The 22,539-nt window shown below is 38.8% G+C and overlaps 2 protein-coding genes across 3 annotated transcripts in view; one reads left to right on the top strand and one right to left on the bottom strand.

Annotated features, from left to right (window-relative positions):
* Window positions 1–11,242, top strand: part of INTS8 (integrator complex subunit 8) — a 46,656-nt gene extending 35,414 nt beyond the window's left edge. Inside the window, exons 21-27 of the mRNA XM_027561503.1 lie at window positions 1,625–1,743; window positions 3,009–3,112; window positions 3,858–3,908; window positions 6,164–6,237; window positions 6,312–6,376; window positions 6,547–6,590; window positions 9,208–11,242. Coding sequence (XP_027417304.1) covers window positions 1,625–1,743; window positions 3,009–3,112; window positions 3,858–3,908; window positions 6,164–6,237; window positions 6,312–6,376; window positions 6,547–6,590; window positions 9,208–9,324 — 574 coding nt within the window. The 3' untranslated portion in view covers window positions 9,325–11,242. The remainder of the gene's footprint in view (window positions 1–1,624; window positions 1,744–3,008; window positions 3,113–3,857; window positions 3,909–6,163; window positions 6,238–6,311; window positions 6,377–6,546; window positions 6,591–9,207) is intronic.
* On the bottom strand, window positions 9,329–22,272 carry CCNE2 (cyclin E2). 2 transcript variants are annotated; one of them, XM_027561505.1, is made up of 12 exons: window positions 22,182–22,272; window positions 20,896–20,935; window positions 20,703–20,799; window positions 20,569–20,622; window positions 19,499–19,650; window positions 18,457–18,592; window positions 16,212–16,358; window positions 15,004–15,099; window positions 13,200–13,334; window positions 12,087–12,198; window positions 11,236–11,393; window positions 9,329–10,839 (listed from the first exon to the last, which is right to left on the bottom strand). In XM_027561505.1, exons 2-12 carry the CDS (start codon window positions 20,907–20,909, stop codon window positions 10,726–10,728), a joined length of 1,215 nt encoding a protein of 404 aa, XP_027417306.1. In that variant the 5' UTR covers window positions 20,910–20,935; window positions 22,182–22,272; the 3' UTR covers window positions 9,329–10,725. The 2 variants fall into 2 exon arrangements, with proteins under 2 accessions (XP_027417306.1, XP_027417305.1); XM_027561504.1 differs by lacking the exon at window positions 22,182–22,272 and adding an exon at window positions 21,966–22,036.
* Window positions 22,273–22,539: the final 267 nt, after the last annotated feature.

Below are 22,539 nucleotides of genomic sequence, written 5' to 3'. Positions count from 1 at the left end.
GTTTATAAATGAGGCAGTGGTTTGTCATAGAGGTTCCGAGCCAGACTCAGAGAGCTTGAGGCCCAGCCTGTCCACTTACCAGGTCTCCTGCAACCCAGATCTCCTGCATTGCAGGCAGATTCTTTACCATCTGAGCCACCAAGGAAGCCCTTAACTTATTTAAATAATCATAAATAAATTAGTTGTAGGCTTCCCTGGTGGCTCAGCAGTAAGGAATGTACCTGCAATGCAGGAGCTACAGGAGACACAGGTTCGACTCCTGGGTTGGGAAGATCCTCTGGAGGAGGGCATGGCAATCCACTCCAGTAATCTTGCCTGGAGAATCCCATGGACTGAGGAGCTTGGCAGGCTCAGTCCGTATGGTCACAAAGAGTCGGACATGACTGAAGTGACTTAGCACAGGGAGTTCCCTGGTGATCCAGTGGTTAAGAATCTGCCAGCCAGTGCACGGGGACAAGGTTCAGGAAGGTTCCTTGGTCCCGGAAGATCCCCAATGCCAAGGGCAACTAAGCCGGTGTGCCAAAACTACTGAGCCTGCGAGCTGCAACTGCTGAAAGCCTGTGTGCTCTGGGGCCTGCAAGAGCAGCAAGAGAAGCCAGCACAAGGAGAAGCCCACGCACCTTGACTCCAGAGCAGTTCCTGCTCACTGCAGCTAAATAAAGCCACTTGCAAAAACGAAGACCTAGAGCAGCCAGAAACAGATCGGTTTGGGTGTTTGTTAGTAGCACCACGGTACTTTCCCACTGCACTGGGAACAGTGGTGGAGTGTGGTAAAAGTTAGCTCCTCAGGCAACAGAGATTGTCCTTGTCCAAGTTCATCTCGTAAACGATAGAGCCGGGACTTGAACTGTGGTATGCTTCTGAATCAAAAGCCTGTTTTCCCTACCGTTGGGTCTCACTGCTTCCGGGAGGTAGGAGCTGTGGTTGTGTTTCCTGGGTGCTGGCCTGGCTTTTCTCCTCACACTTCTGTCGTCTTATTCTGTGTCTCAGAATTTCCAGGTTTAACCAGGCTCAGAGCAGCTGGCTCCATTCCCCTCTCGTTTTTTGGATTCCTCATTGCTTCCAAATGCATTGCCGAGATGACACTTGCCATATCTTGCCCCTAACCCAGTGAAACATCTAATCCAGAGGCGTAAGAAGCCACAGGATGGATTTAAGGCCACATAGAGCAGTGTTGTTGTTTGAACCCTTGGTTTTTGTAGCTTTCTCTAGATAATAGAACTTAAAAATCATTTGGAAAATTTTTCTCAGTGTATCTCTTTAAAATTTTGTTGCCTGTAAGTTATGCATAAACAGTGGAGATAGGGTCATATCCTACCACCTTTTTGTGCTTTACGTTGTAAAATGTTTAAAGATACTCTTAGAGTGGCCTGGTTTACCTTCTTTGGCATTTTGGGGAAAGGAAACAAAAATCAGATTGTTTTCAACCCCATATAAAAAGTTAGCTGATCACACGTCCTCCGATTTAGTTGTTTTGATAGTTTTAAAATATTTACTGCTAGTAATATTTAGCATTGTATTTATGTTCACTTAAATTTTGACTCTTTTGTTTGTTTGTTTTAATAAATGTGTGTATAGATTTGTGAAGTTGACTCCTAAATTATGTGTATTGTTTTTCCTGTAGCCTCCAGTCAGTGGATTTTGAAGCTGTAGCGATCACAGTGAAAGAGCTAGTTCGGTATGCCCTCAGTATAAACCCAAACAACCACTCCTGGTTAATTATTCAGGCGGACATTTATTTTGGTAAGTGACATGTATCACTGCTGTGTGTTTGTAGCTCTTCTAGAAGTGAAAATAAATATGTTACACTTACTATTACAGTACTTTATTAAACTTGAGTCTTGTTTTTGACATTCTCTAAATCTTCTTCCAAGATGAAATTGAGAGTAATTGTTACTGTTATATGTATGCATTTTTCTGAATCTTTGATTCAGGTGTTTTTAATTTTATGTTGACCACCTTTTTCTGTTTTTTTTTTTTTTTTTTTCCCCCATAGTAAGTGATCATCTGAAAAGTTGGTAAAACATTCTTAGGAGGTTAAAATTTAGTTTGCACAATTGCTATTTTAAAGGTTCTAAAATGTGTCCAGGCACTCGATAATTATTTGTGTTCATGGGAAGAGATTTGTTGCCACCCAGTTTTAGCAGTAATTAACTCAGGGCCAGTCTTATTTCATCTGTACCCTCACCTGCATCATCCTTGCTTTCTTCTGGATTATTTTTGAAACAAACAATGGCCAATTAACAAATATGTCTTTGTTTTTGGCTGTGCTGGGCCTCGTTGCCGTTTGAGGGCTTTTCTGTTTGCAAAGAGCAGAGGCTGCTCTCCAGTTGCAGTGCGCGGGCTTCTTTTGTAACAGCACAGGCTCCAGAGCCTGGGGGCTTCAGTGGTTGCTGCACGTGGGCTCAGTCGCTGTGACCCGCAGGTTCCAGAGCTCAGGCTCAGTGGGTGTGTGGTGCCTGGGCGTAGTCGCTCCCAGGCATGTGGGATCTTCGTGGATCCAGGATGGAGCTGGTGTCCCCTGCATTATTGCAAGGCGCAATCTTAACTACTGGACCACCAGGGAAGCCCAATAATTGCCAACTTTAATGCTTATGGTTACCGTAGCCCTGCAAAGAATTTATTTTCAGGATCTTAATATCTTTATTCAGAGTAAATTTTCTGATTCTAAACTGTCTCAGAAAAATAAGATCTGTTTCTAGTATAGGCATTTGGGAAATATATGCCTCCAAGTACTAAGTTCTGCACTAGTAAGTTTGACAAGAAATCTGAGGTAAAATTTTGGCTAATCGAAAACAATCTATATATAGGGCTTCTTTAAAGTGGTTGAAATAATAAAGCCAATTTTTCTCATTCTTGCCCTGGCTAAGCGTCACCCCTAGGTCTGTGGTTTGAATCTGCTTTGTCGCACATGAAGTAATAATACCTGACCCTTCACAAAAGAGGCCCTGTCTTTTTAGCTGCATATTTAATGACAGATAATCTTTATCTCTGTTTTCTGCTTCAAGCAACAAATCAGTATTCAGCGGCTCTTCACTATTACCTTCAGGCGGGAGCTGTGTGCTCTGATTTCTTTAACAAGGCTGTGCCTCCAGATGTTTATACAGACCAGGTAAAAGTTGTTGTGCGCTTGCTTTCTTCTGAAGTGTCTGAAAACATTATTTTTCCTGGGCCTCACTTTGCCTGAGTTTCTTCTTTTCCATAAATGTGGTGGTAACTCCCAAATGGATTGATTGCTCCAGGTCAGACCGCCTTCATGGTTCCCGTGCCCAAAGCCATTGCTGATTTGATTTCCCAAACACCTCAAACTCAACCTCTCCAGGGCTGGTTCGGCATCTTACTCTACCAGTCTGTCCTGATGACCTTCCCACACCAGAACAAAAACATAAACCCCCACTGAAATTTTAGTCAGCTTTGTTTTGCCCTTTGAGTTGACCAAGCATAAACCCTGAGTGTCATCCTTTTTTCTTTTCTAATCCTTCCACCAATATCCACTCAACCTTTAATGTTGATTCTGTCTCTTCAATCTCAAATTTTACTCATTTTCTCCCAATATGCTCTACTGCTTAGGCTGCCAATATAATATAATAAATGGCATTTTTTTAATACTTACAATAATGACTTAAATAGGATATAAAATCTTTTAATAATTAGGTTTTTAAAATTAGAAGTTCTGTTTTTTAGAGCAGTTTTAGATTCACAACAAAATTGAGTGAAAAATAATAGAGTTCTTCTATTCTTCCTATCCCTGCACATGTACAACCTACCTGGTGATTGACATCCCACGTCAGAGTGGAACATTTGTTACAATTCTTATCAATTAGTTTTTTAAAATAATGAGAATTTTGTTTTTATAGGTAATAAAACGAATGATAAAGTGCTGTTCTTTGCTGAATTGCCACACACAGGTTAGTTTATAAAATTATGATGTTGGTCTATTGTCTTGTAAGTTAGAGTTTATAGTAAATACAAGGCATTGCACTGGGAAGTATTTTCCATGTCATAATTCCTTAAATTTACGGCATTTAAGAATTTGGCATGATCTTTAAATTTTTTTTAAGAGTTTACAGAATTTTAACCGAAATGAAAGTGTGGGTTATAAAACATTGGCCTTTGAACCTTATAAATAGAAAAGCCATTCTCAAGTATATCTAATATTTAAGAGTAGATATGTGCGTTAATCACTGTGTGTGTGTTAGTCTCTCAGTCATGTCTGACTCTTTGTGACCCCATGGACTATAGCTTGCCAGGCTCCTCTCTCCATGGGATTCTCTGGGCAAGAATATTGGAGTGGATAACCATTGCTTTCTCCAGTGGTCTTCCTGACCCAAGGATTGAACCTGGGTCTCTTGCATTGCAGGCAGATTCTTTACCATCTGAGCCACCAGGGAAGTTCCATATTAATCATTAGGGAAACGTAAATCAATACCACAATGAGATATCACTTCACACATATGAGGAGGCAGTAATTGAAAGACAGAAACAAGTATTGGTGAAGCTGTGGAGAAATTAGAACCCTCATGTGGCTGGTAGGAATATACAGTGGGGCAGCCTTTTTGGAAAACAGTTTGCTGCCTGCTCAAGAAAGTAAACATCAAATTCCCTACTGTATGACCCAGCAGTTTCACTCATAAGTATATAACCAACAAAGCTGAAAACATTTATCCACAAAAGGATTTATATGTGAAATGTTTGTAGCACAGCACATTCATTATTCATAATAGACAAAAGTGGAAACAACCCAAATGCTCATCTGCTGATGAATGGATAAACAAAATCTGGTAGATTTATATCATGGAATATTATTCAGCCACAAACAGGGATGAAGTACTGATATTTGCTACAACAGAGATGAATCCTATATGTTTTATGTTGAGTGAAAAAACAGCCAGATTACGAAAAGCTTTGTTTTGTATGATCCCCTTTATATGAAATGTCCAGAATAAGCAAATGGGTAGAGTCAGTGTAGGTTATTGGTTGTCAGAGACCAGGAGAGGAGGTGGGAGGGAACTGGAGAGGGACTGCTAATGGATATGGAGTTTTTCCCCTGGGGTAGGGGAATGAAATGTTTTGGAATTAGATAGTGGTGATGGTTGTACAATTTTGTGAATATAGTAAAAAGCACTGAATTTTATACTCTGAAAGGGTTCATATTTTGGTATGTGAATAATAATTTTAAAATTTCTATAAATATTTAAGAAAGAGATCAGCATTATGACCTACATACCTGGTTGAAATGGATCTGTCTTTAATCTTAAGCAGACTGGCAGCTTACATGTTGCCCAAATGAGCTTCTGTACTTGCCAGCTGTGAAAGGCCTAATTGGAGGAACATCCATTGGATGTATGTCCTTGAACATTTAACACTTTGGTCAGTTTTCTATTCCCTTTGATTTTCTAAACCGGCTTTTTGCCAGCCTCTCATTCAGGTAAAGCTCTAAAAATGTTATGATTTAAGTTACTGGTGAAGAAAATATTGGGCAGACAGACACATGTAAGGATTTTTACCATTAAAATTGGATGGATTCCATACATACGAGCTGATTTATTCAGCCTGATCTGCAAGGCCTCTTAAGTTAGAGAATATATTCTTAACATAGGGCTTCCCTGGTGGCTCAGATGGTAAAGAATTCGCCTGCTGCCAGAGAGTAGGATTCAGTCCCTGCGTTGGGAATATCCTCTGGAGGAGGGCATGGCAACCCACTCCAGTATTCTTGCCTAGAGAATCCCATGGAAGGAGCCTGGCAGGCTACAGACTGTGGGGTCACCAAGAGCTGGACACGACTGAGCGACAAAGCATACATTCTGGACATGAGAATCATTAAAAACTACCCCTGCAAAACCAGGAGTCATTATTTTTCTCCCAAACTTTAACCTTTTTAGTTTGTATTGGGGTATAGCTGATTAACAGTGGTGTGGTGCTTCAGGTGAACAGTGAAGGGACTCAGCTGTACATATATTCTCCCCTAAGGCCCCCACCCGTCCAGACTGGCACGTAACATCGAGCAGAGTTCCACGTGCTGTATACTAGGTCCTTGGTAGTTCGTTATCCATTTTAAATACAGCAGTGTGTACATGACCTTCCCTAAATCCCTAACTATCCCTTCCCCACAGCAACCATACGTTCAGTATGTGAAACCATTTTTAATTCTTTGTTTATGTAGGTGGCAATTTTATGTCAGTTCCTCAGAGAGATTGACTACAAAACAGCCTTTAAATCACTGCAGGAACAAAACAGGTATGAACGGTTTTTAAAATAGAGTTGAAATTTTCTGCTTAAGGAAGATTAAATAACTGAATTCTGTTTTTCAGTCATGATGCAATGGACTCCTACTATGACTACATATGGGATGTTACCATTTTGGAATATTTGACTTGTATCCTTTCATTAACATATGTGTGTGTTACTAGAACAGTTCATTTTCTGTAAATTAAAGACGTATTTAATATTGTGTATTTTCTAAATAAAAAATGAAGAACAGAACAGAGACTCTATATCATGATATGTAATAGTATTAAATTTATTATTCTTAACTGATTCATTTAGATCTTCATCATAAAAGAGGAGAAACAGATAAAAGACAAATTGCAGTAAGTTATTTTGTGCTTTGGTTCTTCAATGATATACTTAATTTCCCTAATACTAAACTATTTCTTGTCTTATACAGTGTTGGTGTCCTTACTGTGGTCTGCAAGGTTGAGAGGGACCTGACCTCTAGCTAGTCACTCGACTCCCCTTTGCTAAGTTCTGCTACCCCAGTACCCCTACCATTCTTTGAGCATGCCAAGAACATTCACCACCGAAGTGTCTGTAAAATTTTCTCTTTCAGGAACATTCTTTTTTAACTTCGCTCAGGTTCTCCTCAGTTGTCACCTTCCTAGAAATCATTATTTTCCTGTTGTTGTTCAGTCGCTGAGTTGTGTCCCACTCTTTGCGACCCCATGGACTGCAGCGTGCCAGGCTCCTCTCTCCTTCACTGTCTCCTGGAATTTGCTCAAGTTCATGTCCATTGAGTCGGTGATGCCATCCAATCATCTTATCCTCTGCCCCCTTCTCCTTTTGTCTTCAGTCTTTCCCAGCATCAGGGTCTTTTCTAATGAGTTAGCTCTTCCCATCAGGTGGCCAAAGTACTAGAGCTTCAGCATCATTCCAATGAATATTCAGGGTTGATTTCCTTTAGGATGGACTGGTTGGATCTCTTTGCAGTCCAAGGGACTCTCAAGAGTCTTCTCCAGCATCACAATTTGAAAGCATCAGTTCTTCAGCGCTCAGCCTTCTTTATGGTCCAACTCTCACATCCATATGTGACTATTGGAAAAACCACAGCTTTGGCTATGAGGACCTTTGTTGGCAAAGTGATGTCTCCGCTTTTTAATACATTGCCCAGGTTTGTCATAGCTTTCTTTCCAAGAAGGAAGGGTCTTTTAATTTCGTGGCTGCAGTCACCATCCACAGTAATTTTGGAGCCCAAGAAAATGAAATTTCACTGCTTCCGTGTTTTCCCCTTCTGTTTGCCCTGAAGTGTTGGGATCAGATATGATGTTAGTTTTTTGAATGTTGAGTTTTAAGCTGGCTTTTTCACTCTCCTCTTTCACCCTCAAGAGGCCATCTAGTTCCTCTTCACTTTCTGCCATTAGAACGGTATCATCTGTGTATCTGAGGTTGTTGATATTTTAAAGCTTTCTATTTGGACTAAACTGTATGGCCATTATTTAGAGGCCACAGAGTGACAACAGCATCTTTAAAAAAAAAAAGAGAAAGGCAAGGAATGTAGTGCCAGTTCCACTTTATTGGAAGCTACTCATTGTTTCATTTACAACTTAACCAGCGTTGGAAGGTAATGCTGAAAATTTCTCAGTACCCTGATGAGATTTCCAGATTACCTCTACTTGTATCATTTTTTAAGCCCCTTCTTGGAAGCTTAAACCTACCTCATTAGCTCACCTAAACGCTAACCTAGTTGTTCCTCTGCATGCATCAAAAGATGTATAATCGACTTATCCAGCTCCCCAACATTCCAAGTTTCATTGTCCCCTTATTCTTCATCAACCTCCAGTATCCATAGCCAGGCCTTTTGACAGAGTTACTCTATTAAGATCTGCCAGTAATCCGTCCCTTTCTTACCTGTTGACTTTCATATTTCTCGTGATCATGAGATGTTCAAGTTTCATGACCAAGTCCCCAGTCTGTCAACCCTTTCCCAACCTGCCTTCTTTCCTACTGGCCTGGAGTACCGCAGACACTGGCTTGTGTACTCCATGGCCTGCAGCCTTAGTTGGCCCCTGATTTCTTTTGTCCACCTGCCAGTAGTCAGCGGTCTGCCTTCTTTTTAGGGAATATTTTAGATTTTTGCCCTATTAAGTATTCAGTAGGTTCTTATTTTTTTTTATATGCGGTAGTGTATATATGTGAGTCCCAGTCTCCAAATTCATCCCCCCCACACTGTTATCCGTAAGTTTGTTCTCTGTCCGATTTCTGTCTTATACTTTGGACTTATTTAGCCAGTTGTCTTCAGGATATTTTGTTCGAAATAACTCTAGTTATTCCCCACTACTAGGTTTTTTCACGTGCATTCTTTCATATTGAAATAGCATTATTAGCAAGTCCTCCTACCCACTAACCTGATGATCATTTCTGAATAGTCTTGGCTTCCTTCAGGCTACCTTTCAAATAGTCTGTTGTTTTTTTTTAAAAAAAAACTTAGAACTTCTTTAAAAGTAATTTTAAGATCTTAAAACATGCTCTCACAAAACATTCCATGGCAGAATGCTACTATAGATTTTTATCAGGCTGAAGTATTTCTTTCTAATCATGAAAGAGATGGGTCACTATATTTAGTGCTGAGCAACTAGCTATTTTTACATATATATAGAAAGTGAAGCCCCCAAACATGAATTTTTATTTTTTTGAATTATTTTTTAGAATCTTTTAAAAATATGTCAGATTACATGCAGACTTTATTTAGTGATATTTTTAGTCAGATAAACTTAAATGAATTTACTTAATATTCTGAATATAATTCCACAAACTATAGTAATTGGTCTTTTCCTTGAGTGCTTCCAGTCTTAATTTCTTCTACACCTCTTAGCATCTACAATTAGAGGTTCAGTTATTGTTGTTAGCAAATAGGTAGTTTTATATTATGTATACTAGCAAAGCTTTGTTTTTGACCAGACCTCTAACAACATCACTTTTCTGTTTTGGAAGATCAAAGCCATCGGCCAGACAGAACTGAATGCGAGCAACCCAGAAGAAGTGTTACAGCTGGCAGCGCAGAGAAGGAAAAAAAAGTTTCTCCAAGCAATGGCGAAACTTTACTTTTAAGCAGTTAGTTACAATTTTTAACTTTTATTTTTTAAATGATGGGCTAAAAATAAACAGTATTAAAAGATTAAGTTTATATAATACATATGTACATATTTAGTGGCGTTTTCTTTTCAGACAGAATACTGAAACATATTAGTTTAAAAAGGAAAACTATACAGAAGACTTCATACCATAACAATAGCTTAAATTTATAATTTCTTCCAAGGAAAAAGAGTCACATGTTCAATAACAATAAACTAGTAAATCTAGGATAATTTTCTAATCTACTTTTGAGGCTGACATTTCATTTTTAAAAAAACTAGAATATTTAAGAGTAGCTATATACAGTAAGTTCTATGTCAAGGTTTTGTTGCTTTTTTAAATAAATAGATTTCTAGGAGTCAGTATACATTTACTGCTTTTCTGCCTTAAGAAAATAGAAGTTTAGGTCAAGTGTTAAGCTTTATCACTTTGACACTGTCCTTAACTCATAATGTAAGAATTTGAAAAGGACCTTAGCAGTTTTGCAAATATAAATAAAGCCTTAGTCACACTAAATTAAGATAACCCTAAAGATTTTTTTTAGAGTAATAAAGTGACTTTTCATATAAATAGTTTGAAAGGGTACTTAAGTTTTTCGCCCCAATTGTGATGTACAAAGAGTTATTATAAAGCAAACTTTATGTCAAAGCCCCAAGTAGGAGCCACAGCATTTATCTTGTTTATAACTTCTTTGGTATTCCCACTGTTCAGAGTACAGTTTAAACACCATGTTCATCTAAGCTTTACTGGTTAAAAATGTTACATATAGCAAGGCAAATAAAAATAGTCAAACAGATTAAAGTTCACCATTTTTTAAAAATTCAAGTTTTATAATAGCTTGCTTGCTAAAGCAGCTATAGATAAATTAGTCACCTTATTACAAAACTAAACCTTTGTAAACAAGTTTAAATTTTATTTTCAAGAACCAAATTGCACTAGTTAAGAGTTTATAAATTTTGAGAATCTAAAAACTAGATTCAAAGTACTGTATCATTTAATACACCCTTTAAGGTAACAGTTATCTAGTTGAAAATTCCAATGATGAAATTCCTAGTTTATCAAGATAAACATAGCAACACTGGGTCAAAAGACTTGTTATGGCATAAATCGTGGCTGGCTTTTATCCAGCCAGTATTGGGAATGAAGTCATCTTTGTAAACAAGTACTGCTGTTTCTTTAAACAGCTAACATGGGAATTAAATACATTTCCTCCTTAGTGCCAATTTTAAGTGGTTTTTAAATCAAAGAATGGCAGTGAAACTTGGGAATTGGCAGGACAGTCACAGCACTATTTTCCTGTAAAACGTAAGTAGTTAAGTTCCATGAGGTGCTGTGCAGCACTTCATCAGTTCCAAGTTGTTTGCTCAGTTAACTTCCTTAGTGTTTTCCTGGTGGTTTTTCAGTGCTCTTCGGTGGTGTCATAATGCCTCCATTGCACACTGGTGACAACTGTCCCTCCTTTCTGAAGGTGTTTACATAATTTACTTCATCCTATACATGTGAAGAAATCATGTAGAGATTAACAGCTAAGATAAAGCATTGATATGATAAAACAAAGTCAAACCAGACTCTTAGGCTTAATGTAATGGTCTCTTTATGTCTTTACAACTGTGACTAGTTATATTCTAGAGGTTCAACAATATTAACTGCCTGCGACCAGGTATTTTTAAAATAGCTGGAGTACGGGTATTATCTTGAGACACTTAACAAATCTTGATTGGACTTCAAAGCTAATTTTTATTAGGTTTTCTACATTTGAAATCAATGTCCTCACTGGAACTGTCTATCCCCTTACTATCTTATATAACTGCCTGAAATATTCCATTAGTATCCTTACTGTCAGTTTCAATGCCTTATCAAATAGACCAAAAAATAAAAGAAACATACCAGCATAGCCAGATAATTTGTATGTGTCTGTATGTTGTGTCTGTCTTCCATAGAAATCTTCTTAAAAATCTTAAGCTTCGCTGGGCTAGTACTTTTTACTACACTGACAAAAGGTACCATCCAGTCTACACATTCAGAAATGTTGTCCCATTCCAAACCTAGATAAAGAAAAGTTAGAAAAATACATGTATCATTAGAAAAATACATACATATGTTTCTGTTATATCAGAAACATGATTACTGTATTTGCTTGTGCTTCAAAATTTCAAGTTAATTAAAAACTCATGTAAAAAGGAAACCAAAACAAGCACATAAAATAAACCAAAATCAACAAGTTTAGCAAGTCAAAACAGATTATTCCTCTTAAACTGTTTATAATGTGACTATTTTGAGGGAGAAAAAGACTTTGAGCTTTTTCCAGTACATGCTACATAGGGAATTGAAACTGTCAAAACCCAAAAACTTAAGGCAGAGCTGTAATCACACTGACTAACTTCAAATGGATTTAAATTCCATTTGACTTCATTTTTAAATAAAATATTTACTTATTTGGCTGCCCCGGGTCTTAGTTGCAGCATGTGGGATCTAGATCCCTGACCAGGGAGGCATCTGGGCCCCTGCATCAGGAACGTGGAATCTTAGCCATTGAACCACGAGGGACGTCCCAACCTTAATTTTTACTTGTGGATATACACTGGATTAGAAACTACTTATAATAGAAGGGAAGATAATTGCTAAACTGCTTTTTTCCATTAAAATTTTAAAGTCTTGTTTAGCAGGATGCTAAGTTCATAAATAGTCCCTTCAAGAGTTGTAAATTGGTAAGAAAAGAACAAAAAGCACGGTCTTACCTGAGGCTTTCTTAACCACTTCAATAGAGGTAAAGTGGCATAAGGCAGCAGCAGCCAGTATTCTGTACTGGAACTCTAATGAATCGATGGCTAAAATACACAGATCTAAAAGCTAACAGAGGAAAAAGTGTAAGAAGGAGTACCACATGTCATCAGACAGCTAGCATGTTAGAGTGCTTATGATGTGGACCATAAGCCAAGAATTGCTAAAACTGCAGGCATCCAAAGAGAAATAAACCGCCATCCAAAGGAAGTTCCAGTCTTGTTAACAGACAAGTAAAGGACTGTTACAATGTAGCATGCATATCCTATAGTGCCCTGATCCAGAGCAGGGAAGACTCTGCTTAAATCAGTCTTAACAGAGGAGGTAGCCAGAGAGAGAATGTTCTAGATATAGGAAACAGGATTTACAAAGATAAGTGAGAAAGTATTTTCTGTGGAACTCCAGTATTTCAGAACACAAAAAATATGAAATGAGGACTGTCTTTCCCTCATGTTTTTAAAAAGGGAGCTGCTAGAGAGTTAAGGCCTAGAAAAGGTCTTTAAGAAGTCAGACCTTTATAGTTCTGATTATTCTACTTATGAGAAGCAGGCAGGAAAGAATAGTACCCTCCTCCTGTACTTCCTTAGAATATTTATTACACACTGGCCTAGGAAAGTTTAAACTTAAATTTTTAAACAATGGTATAACTAAATTAGGTGATTTTAATTCCAATATGTAAAGTAGATTCCATGTATATTCAAATACAAGATGGTACGATAATTATATTGCAATAATTTTATACCATTTAAAACCTGAAACAACTGGCCAAAAAATATTTCTCTGTTAAATCAAAAAGGTATTTAACTGTCTTACCTCATTCATACTCCTGGTGAAAAGTGCTCATGATGTATTTAAACTCAAGTTTAAAAACTTTTCTACAATTTTCAGTTAGCAATGTAAATACTGGGACAGAATTTTATGCATCAGGAGCTTTGTTCTAGTCAGTTAAGGAGTGAATTTAATTCAGTATGCTGTCATTTTGTTGTATAGCCTATTTAACACTAAAGAAATACACTAAACAAAACCTGTAATTAATAACATTAGCATATAAACAATAAAAATATCAATACCTGAGCAATTTGAATGAACTTTTCCTGAGAATACTGAGGTAGAAGAACTTTAGGAGCATCTTTAAGAGCATCAACTTGGAGGAAAAGATTTAGCCAGGAGATGACCGTTACAGGACAAAGTTCCCATTTTAAAGCCTGTTAATGAAATTAAAATGCCTGTTAATAAGTGTAGTTATATATACACCACATTATATGGATAGTTCCTTAAATAGCTGTTTTAAGAAACTTTCTTTAGGCTTATTTCTTCTTATTTTAATGGAAATATTTATAGGTATCTTACCATCTAAAGTGGCTTGTGTTTTAGTCTATTACTGATATAGACTCCTTTATTATACTCCAGTTATCTTTATTTACAAAGTTCATTGGGCCTATTTTTCATTCCTATTTTTCTCATTTCCTGCAGCCCCTTGTCTTCCAAAAGTGTTCTCTATTTTATTGAAACTGCCCTTTTAATTGCATTCAATGACTCCACAGCTAATTCCATTCAAATCTTCAAAGAATTGATTCTACACTTTTTCTTTCTTTCTGTGATCTCCAGTGGCTTCTATTCAAAGTGTAAAAGTTAAAAAAAAAAAGACAAATCCTAATTTATGATATCTTTCCCTCCACGAAGCCCTGGGACTTTACCTATAAGTCTACAATAGTTAGGATAGAACAGAGAGTCTTAATGCCTGTAGGACCACCCAGAGAATTCCATCGTCTCTTTATATATCCTTCTTATAGTGTACTTCGGGCTTCCTAGGTGGTGCTAGTGGTAAAAAACCCACCTGCCAATGCAGGAGATGCAAGAGACCTGGGTTGGGAAGATCCCCTGGAGGAGGGCGTGGCGACCCACTCTAGTATTCTTGCCTGGAGAATCTCATGGACAGAGGAGCCTGGCAGGCTACAGTCCATAGGGTTGCAAAGAGTTGGACATTACTAAAGTGACTTAGCATACATGTATGCATACACTATACTTGAAGTCTGAATCTAGATAACTTTATTATTAGAACATATCAGAACTATACTAATACAATAACCTACAATGGGAGAAAATCTGAAAAATAATATGAACGTGTGTGTCTGTATATATATAAAGCTGAATCACCTTTGCTATACAGCTAAAACTAGCAACATTTGAAAATCAACTACACTTCAATAATATTTTTTTAAAAAGAACAGTATCAGCATGCCAACAAGATCACATTCTAACATAGAGCTATCAATCTGAATGTTTATAAATATTTTACAACAAATTTGTAATTTATATTTTAATGCATATAGTTTATAGATAACTTACAAATGAAAGTTATACTGTGTTCTCCTCTGTGTCCTATTTATAAAGCCATGATGCTCAAATTTCATAACATACTTTCTAGTAGCTAACATTCACCCTTTAATTTCTAATTCAAGGCCCAATTAAACACCTTTATGCTTCTCTCCCCTACCCTTCTAGTAATAGCTCTTGCCATACATATAGAGAAGAAATAAAGGCAGTAAAATATTTCTCATTCTCTATCTGCTGGAAGTGGAAAAACAACTAAGATTTGAGAATCATTGTTGAGATTCATTTAGTACACATAGTGTGCTACCTATAAGTTTTAAAAATGTTGTTAAACACTTTTAAATTAACAAATAATATTCTCAATATAGGGAAATTTAAAAGATGCAGAAAAATAGTTTACAGGTTAAGCAAATTCCTCTCCTATCTTAGAACTGGATCCTAATACTAAAACCTCAGTTTTCAATACTTACATTGTAGTCTTTGAGATTTAGTAAACTACAGTTACTAAATTGCAAGTAGAAATGATAAAGATATTATTACCTTTAATATAGCAAGTTCCATCCTTAAGATATCCTCTTCACTGCAAGCACCATCAGTGACATAAGCAAACTCTTGGAGCTTAGGAGCGTAGATTTCCTTTAAAATGGATTTAATTAATATCAAGCACAGTTGAGACAGACTAAAACAAACCACATATATACACATACACAAACCACATCTAGGCTTCGTTTTTAAAAGAGAGCTTCACAAAGTGATTATAAATCTTTATAAAATAATTCTATGATGGCCAAAGCAACCTTACATTTAATGATATTTTTCATATCTAGGTATCTAAATTAGCCAACTTGTATTGATTGAAAGATTTTTATAGAACTGATTTAAAATCTTAGTTAATAAACAATTAGAGTATTTTAACCAGTGATTTCAGTGACTGGTTAAAACAGAAAGCCAAACTTGTTTTAGGACTGCCTAGCATACTAGACTAAAACAGGATACTCAACAAAGTCTAGAAACTTAAAATGTTAACCTTACTCTAGTACAAAAGTATGGTTAGTCAAACAATAATTTGTGCAGTTTGTTGATGACAGATCTGTCTTAACAGTTCAGAGAACAAGAACCAGAATGATCAGAGGAGTAGAAGAGATGCCTGCCACAGGTGAGAACAGGCTAAAGATCAAGATTAAGTCTAGAAAAATATTTGAAACATAGAGTATTATTCCAGGTAAGGAGATACTGAAAATATAAACTTGTAAAATTTGGGGATAGCCTGTAAACCTCAAAAGACAAAATGTGGAAGAAAAATACACTTAAGGAAATTAATGCATGATTCAGTCCCTCCCGTATTCTCAAAACTGTACAGGCTTTGAAAACATAAGATGAAATTACTAATGATCTGTGTTGAACTTAAGAAAAGTAGATTGAAACTATGTGAAAAAAGATTTCAGGCAGAAAAGTTATTTCCTTCTACCCTGGCACTATTATCAGATACAGAAATATTAGGCTGAATTTAGATCATTATTCTAACTGAACATAGCATTTATTGCATTTGATTGGTTAAGTAGGTTTCAGAGACCATTCTGTTGAATCCAAGCACCATAACTAGGTATATAGAGACAGCATTGGTGGTTTTGTTTGGCACAGTGAGTCATGGAACATTTCACCTAGATTCTAGTTCCAGAATCAAACCAGAGGCTTATAATTTAAGAGTTTGGGGTAAATATATCTAGGGATAAACTCTGAGAGCTTACCTCAAGTTTGGAAGCAATGAATAATGAGGTAATTCCAATCAGTTGAAGCATATTTTTATTTATATCCTTTTGTGTCAACATAAATCTATCAAAAAAGTCTTGTGCAAGATAAAATGTTTCCCTATGAAGTGTGTATACTTCACATACCTAGACAAGAATCCAAACATTTAAATATTATTCCATTAATTTCTCCAAATTACAAAGTTCCTCTTAGCATACTAAAGAGTTTTCTGAAACCCAACTTTTTTAGGATACCAAATCACAAATGCAGGAAAAAATTAACATGTGCTAACAGGATAAATAAATCTATTACCATCCTCACTGACTCTTAATTAGTTTCATAGGCTTTTTTCCCACATGGATTTAATGTGTTTATTCCAGGTACATTTTGCTAACTATTGATAAGAACTTTTTTCCTATTTAATTTTTATTGATGATAAATGAGTGGGTGTTTTCATGATGCTTAGTTTGTCTTCTGATAGTTCCAAGTGATTCCTTTCATCATTCTAGATATACATTTAACTACAAAATGACAGCGGTGTTTCTTCAATGTTCTTACCTCATTTAAGAAGTAAAGAAGAAAACTGAAATGGATAACATTGGTGATAGTCAAAATTTTTATTGTATTCCTTGTTTCTGACTGTAATGGGAGTTCCCCTAGTGTTACACTATTACTATCACTAATAAGTAGTATCTGTCATTTCCACAATATAGGGAAAGCTTTTAATTCTCAAAATAATTTCATGAAGTAGGGAGGAAACAGGGATAGACATCAACGTGTTTCTAATAAACATTTAACGTGGTAAGGAAATGTATTCCTAGTTAATTACACATTTTAAAATCAGGAATGTATATTGAATTTCAAAAAATACCTTTTACATCCATGATATATAACCTTATGATTTTTCTTCCTTAAACTATAAATAGAGTTTCAAATGTTGAACCATTTTTGCATTCCTAGACTGAAAGAATATACTAAGACAGAGTAGAGATTAGTGCTCTGCTGGATTTGACTTACTATCTTCTATTTGGTTTTGTATATGTAATCATATATTTAAGGGAAAATAGGGATAAATTTGATAAGACAACCACTGAATAAAAATCAATTTAATATAAAAAGGAAAAATAAAATCAACAAATTATGCTGAAAAGTTGCATTCATGATCAATAGATATTCAGAAAAAGTCAGAAATCAACTACAGTCTTGTACACATATGATTGAAATATAATCTTCCCTTCTAGTCAGAATAAGGAATAAGATGACCAGATTCAGAAGGACAACATTTTGTACTCGTAAGAACTTTTCTGATAGCTTCTGAGATCTATTCTGCCATGTGGTACTTCTCCCTTAAAGATCACCGTCTCTATACAAAACGGGGAAATTACAGAGCAAATATCCAAGGATTGTGGGAAAATCAGTTTGTTATCAATACAGGTAATCATTTTCTCAATAATAATTTGAGATTCTTTCAGAATTATTATCCAGAAAGGATATGGGGCCTAAAAGAGCATAAACATTCTGGCACAGATTTTTAGGGACTTCTGGATCACTAATTATTTCTTTAATGGTACAGTTTATTTCTGAAATGAACAGAGGAATATAATAAAAGGAAGTTACACGGAGTCTTGAGGGCTTAGGGCTACTGGATATTAAAAGCCTCCTTATCATTTAGGATATAGAAATTAGGATTCCAAATCATAATTTGATTTTGGTGATGAAGGACTTCTGAGGTCTGAAGCCTAGTCCTGGCTTTTCACTTTGCACGAAAGAATTCAAAACCTTGTCAAATTCTGTTCATCTCGAGTATCCTTGGCACCTAGAACAGTGCCTAGTACGCAGCAATACTCAGATACCAGGATTTCTAAATGGTGTTTGGGTTGTATGGGATATAGTGGCTGTGTCAAGATTTTACTCTTATCATTTGGTATCATCGGCTGGTGAACAGCACCCAAAAAATGCTTCCTGGGGTCTTTCCTGGTGGTCCAATGGTTAAGACTCTGTGCTCCCAATGCAGGGATTTGAGGGAACTAGGTCCCACATGCTGCAACTAAGAGTTCATGTACTGCAACTGAAGATCTACATGCCACAACTAAGACCATGTACAGCCAAATAAGCACTAAACAACAACAACAAAAGGGCTCCTGGCAATAGGTAATATACCATTAGGGCACATGGAAAGCATATTATGTTTAAATACTTTCCCATCATACAGAGAAAAAGGAAATTTGTACTGCTAGAACATACCTCTAAAAGCCAGTCTAGAAGTATTGACCTCATCTGTGGTTCCAACTCAGAATGCAGAACTTCAAAATGTTTGTCGTGAACATATCTGGTCTCTTTTTTTAACATGTTTAGCCAAACATCTTGTGAACATCCCCAGCTATGGAAAGGCGAAAAATATGGTGTGATCTACATAATATACAGCTACCTGTTTCACACTGAGTAAACTGAACTTCCAAACACTGAATTAGAATTTGGAAGGAACAGCTCTTAAATTAGGAAAAATTGCTACTTTAAGAAACCATTTATTTAACATGAAATTATACAAAGAACTTGGACTATGGTAATCTAAATTGACAGATTTCAAGAATGACTTAGCAGCAGCAGCAAGAAGGCCTTCTAGTCCCCATTTACTTATATTTTACCAAGGCACCGATTTAAGATAACTGTGTCTTATCGAGAATAATACTAAAAAAGTAAATATTTAGAACCTATGATCCCAGTAGAGATAGTCTCAATCACCTCCAAACAGATTGTCAGTACCCTGCAGTGGGAATTAGGTGGGACAGGACAAAAGGAAGATGGGTGAGTTTAAACATCTGAGTCCATTAATTTGCTTATTAAAGCCAAGTATAAATTACTACATATTTTATATAAGCTGTACCTCTTACTCATTAACTATAAAAAAGTATAGACCTTAATAACTAATCTTGGTAAGAAATAAGAGGAGCTAATCTATCAAAAATGCTGTACATGTTAAAATACTTCAACTTAACAATGTACATAAATTACTTAAACTCTATTAAAAAGGTGATTCAGTTCTGATAAGGCTTACAGTCTTCAGCAAGCAATGAAAATAATGTTACACAATCAATGTTTTAAATACCTATGTCATCTGCAATAGGACTACTGCCAGAAAACATATGCTTAAAGACTAGTTTTAAAATAAGCAGTTTTTACAAGTTTTTATATCTTATAATGAAGGCAAAAAAACCCTCAAAATAGCACCATATATCACATCAGTAAATCTTAATCTTTGACATTAAATTATTGAAATTTTTCTTACCTTAAATCAGGTAAAGGTGAAGGATTAATAAAAAGATTTTTAAATCTGTAATTTGTAAATCTGGAGAAGTCACTTGTTCCTATTTCTTTGTGGGGTGTTTCAATGATAATGCAAGGACTGATCCCCCCTGATAATACAGGCGGCCAACAATTCTGTTATTTAAAAAAAAAAAGAATATATTTGTACAGTAAGAAACCAGCATTTGTCTGAGATCTTTTCTAAATGAAAGCTAATACTTCTAAACAGTCTATAGTTTCCCCCAAACACCATCATTAGCTAACAGTGCTGACAGTCTAGTTAATTTAAGCTGACATTCATATTTAATAGCCCTATAACTCATATCAGTGTTCATAAATAGTAACAGGATGTTTTAGACAACAAATTACAATTCTGGAAATACAAGACATTAAGTATTGAGGGAGAGGAGAACAACAAAACGCATCTGTAGTCAAATACCACTTTCAATATTATAAAATTCTCCCTCTATATTTAGCAATAGTGTCCAGGGCACTTCCCCACTCTCTCCACTCCTTTAAGGCCTGTTCCAGGCCTTAAACTTTAGAATACAGGAAGGCAGAACCTTGAAAGTAGAAACAATTACTTAAATATCTAAAGGGCCCTTTCTCCTGTCACTGCTGGCTTCAAAGAGAACCACTATTTCTACAGTGTTTTCTGTACAACACATAGGCAGAGTAGATAGCAAAGGGCTGGGTGCCAGTCTGCCACCGACTTTACATCCTATTTATGCCCTAGGAGCACTATTAGGACCCTCCACTATAGTCAGAGAGGGAACAAAGAGCACTACATTGGACAGATTAGGCGGGCCCTGGTGCACCAGGCAGCTCCTAGAGGGAGGGATTTACAAAGAGGAACCAGCTGCGTCAAGGCAAACTTACTCTGCAGCTGTAGTAGGATTCAGGGACATAAAAACCACCCAAAGACAAGCGCCTTCCTGCTGACCCCTAGGGGCATTAAAAGTGTCAGAGGAATCTTCCTACGTCAAAGCAATAACACAATTTTACTTTTGTCCCGCATTTGTGTCCCCCAAACCCTGCCCAGTTCTGCATTACCCTTATTTCATACTGATGTTTCTTGGTGACCTCCTCTTTTCTTTTTTTGACATCCTGGAAAATAAAAAAGTCATGGTTACACTAAGGTCCCAGCAAGGAATTTTCTCTCTCCTCTCTTCCCCTCCTTAACTCACCTGGGCCGTTTTCCTCTTCTTGGCCTGAATTATCTGGGCTTCTTGCGGGGAATCCGTCTGACTGGCCTGGGGCTGCTGTTTAGCTTGTAAACGGCTACTATAGAGTTTTTAAGAAGGAAGTTTAATTAGAAAGTGATTCGTCTCAAAGGCAGCAACTAACTTTGAAACATATTTTCAAGATAAGTAATGTTACCTGCGTCTTGACATTCTCTTCTTTCAGGTGAAGGAAACCTCTGGGGGGGGGGGGGGGCGGGGGTGGGGAGGAAAAACCAGAGTCAAATACGTGGTCATACATACTCCAAGTGCCAGTGAGAGGCGTACACCTAGGTTCCTCAGGAGATGACCCGAGCCATTTTACCCCGATGACTTCTGCACTGTATTAGCGCATGATTTATTAGACACATGCCTGTATTCCCTCAACTCAAGGTACAGCCCGGACGGGAGTGTCTTCAAAACACATTTTGCAAAGCTCCCTCAGAGCCACTCAGAACGCGCAGGGAAGCAGATGGGATCTTTTCTGCGTCCTGCACCCCTCTCCCTCGGACCCCCACCCCCCACTCCGAGCGGGGCCTGGGCAGCGTCCCCACTTTCCCCCACCTCCCACCCTGCACAAGCCGCGGGGAGAGGGGGGGTTGTTGGAGGCGAGACTCTGAGGAGAAGCCGGTTCCGCGCCAATTTGGAGAGCGGCGGTGGCGGGGGAGCAGGGGGCGGAGGGAACTTGTGTCACGTCCTTCAGTCTCCTTTCCCTCCTTCCCGGCCCCGCCGGCCCCTGCCCACCGCCTGGAGGGGCACTGCGACCCCGACTCCAGATGGGAGATGAGGACGAAGAAAAGGCAGTTCCATTTAAAAAGTGGGGGTGGGGGTGGGGTAGAACGCGGGGTGGTGTGGGGAAACCGGTCGGCTCTGGGAACTTTTCTCCCCGTGAAGGAGATCCTGACCCTCAACCCTCTCTTCTGAGGGGATAGGTCCCCCAATGGGGGCGGCACAGAGAAGCCCCGAGATGGAGGGGCTGCTCCGCGGGCCTCCCGCTTAGGGGCAGCCCTCCATCCCCTGCCACCTCCCAGGTCCCCTGCCAAGGGTCCTGACAGGGACGCGGAACGCGGGAACCCGGCGTCCCCAGACGCCTGCTTCTCAGCCCTGCCCGCTTTCCCTGCCCCCCAGGCTCCCGCCCGCGAGATGGATCGACCCGGGGGTGAGGAGTTGGGTAGGGGTGGGGGGGTTTCTTTCCTCCCGCATCCCGCCCTGCGCCCGGCACCTCCTCACCGCCAGACCCGCTACCGCTCGGCTCTCAGCTGGCGCCGGCGCCAACCCAATATATAGGCCGGGCCGGGCCCGCCCCGCGCGCATGCGTCGCAGACTGACACCTCCGTACAGCGCGCTCCCCTCCCCCGCGCGCCCGCCACCCGCCGGCGCGCGCCGCGCCGCACCCTGGCCTCCGTCCGCGCCCGCCCGGCTCGAGGGCCCACAGGGCTGGCTCACCGCGGCCCCCTGCCCTTCCCCTGCCCGCGCGGCGCGGCGGCAGGAGAGACCCTCTCAAGAGGGCTCCGCTCCTCCGCCGCCGCCTCAGCCCTGCTCCCCGCCGCTCGATTTCGTCATCTCCCGCCAGTACGTTTCTGTTCCCTCCCTCCTCTCTCAACTCTCGAAGACCGGGGGTGTCAGGCCGCAGCCCCCGGCCCCGGCGTACGGCACTGTGGAGGTGGCTCGGGGGTGGGGGGTGGGGGGCGGGAGGCACAGAGCGGCTAGGAAGTGGCCATCCTGTGGCGCAGGCTGGCTGTCCCGCCTAGGCCTCCAGGAACCCGGGTTTTCTAAGGAGACGCGAGGACACGAAGGGCCCGCC

Source organism: Bos indicus x Bos taurus, chromosome 14, assembly GCF_003369695.1.
Source record: "Bos indicus x Bos taurus breed Angus x Brahman F1 hybrid chromosome 14, Bos_hybrid_MaternalHap_v2.0, whole genome shotgun sequence".
NCBI classification, from domain to species: domain Eukaryota; kingdom Metazoa; phylum Chordata; class Mammalia; order Artiodactyla; family Bovidae; genus Bos; species Bos indicus x Bos taurus.
Note: the sequence above shows the minus strand (reverse complement) of the source record. Positions and strands in the feature narration are given on the sequence as shown.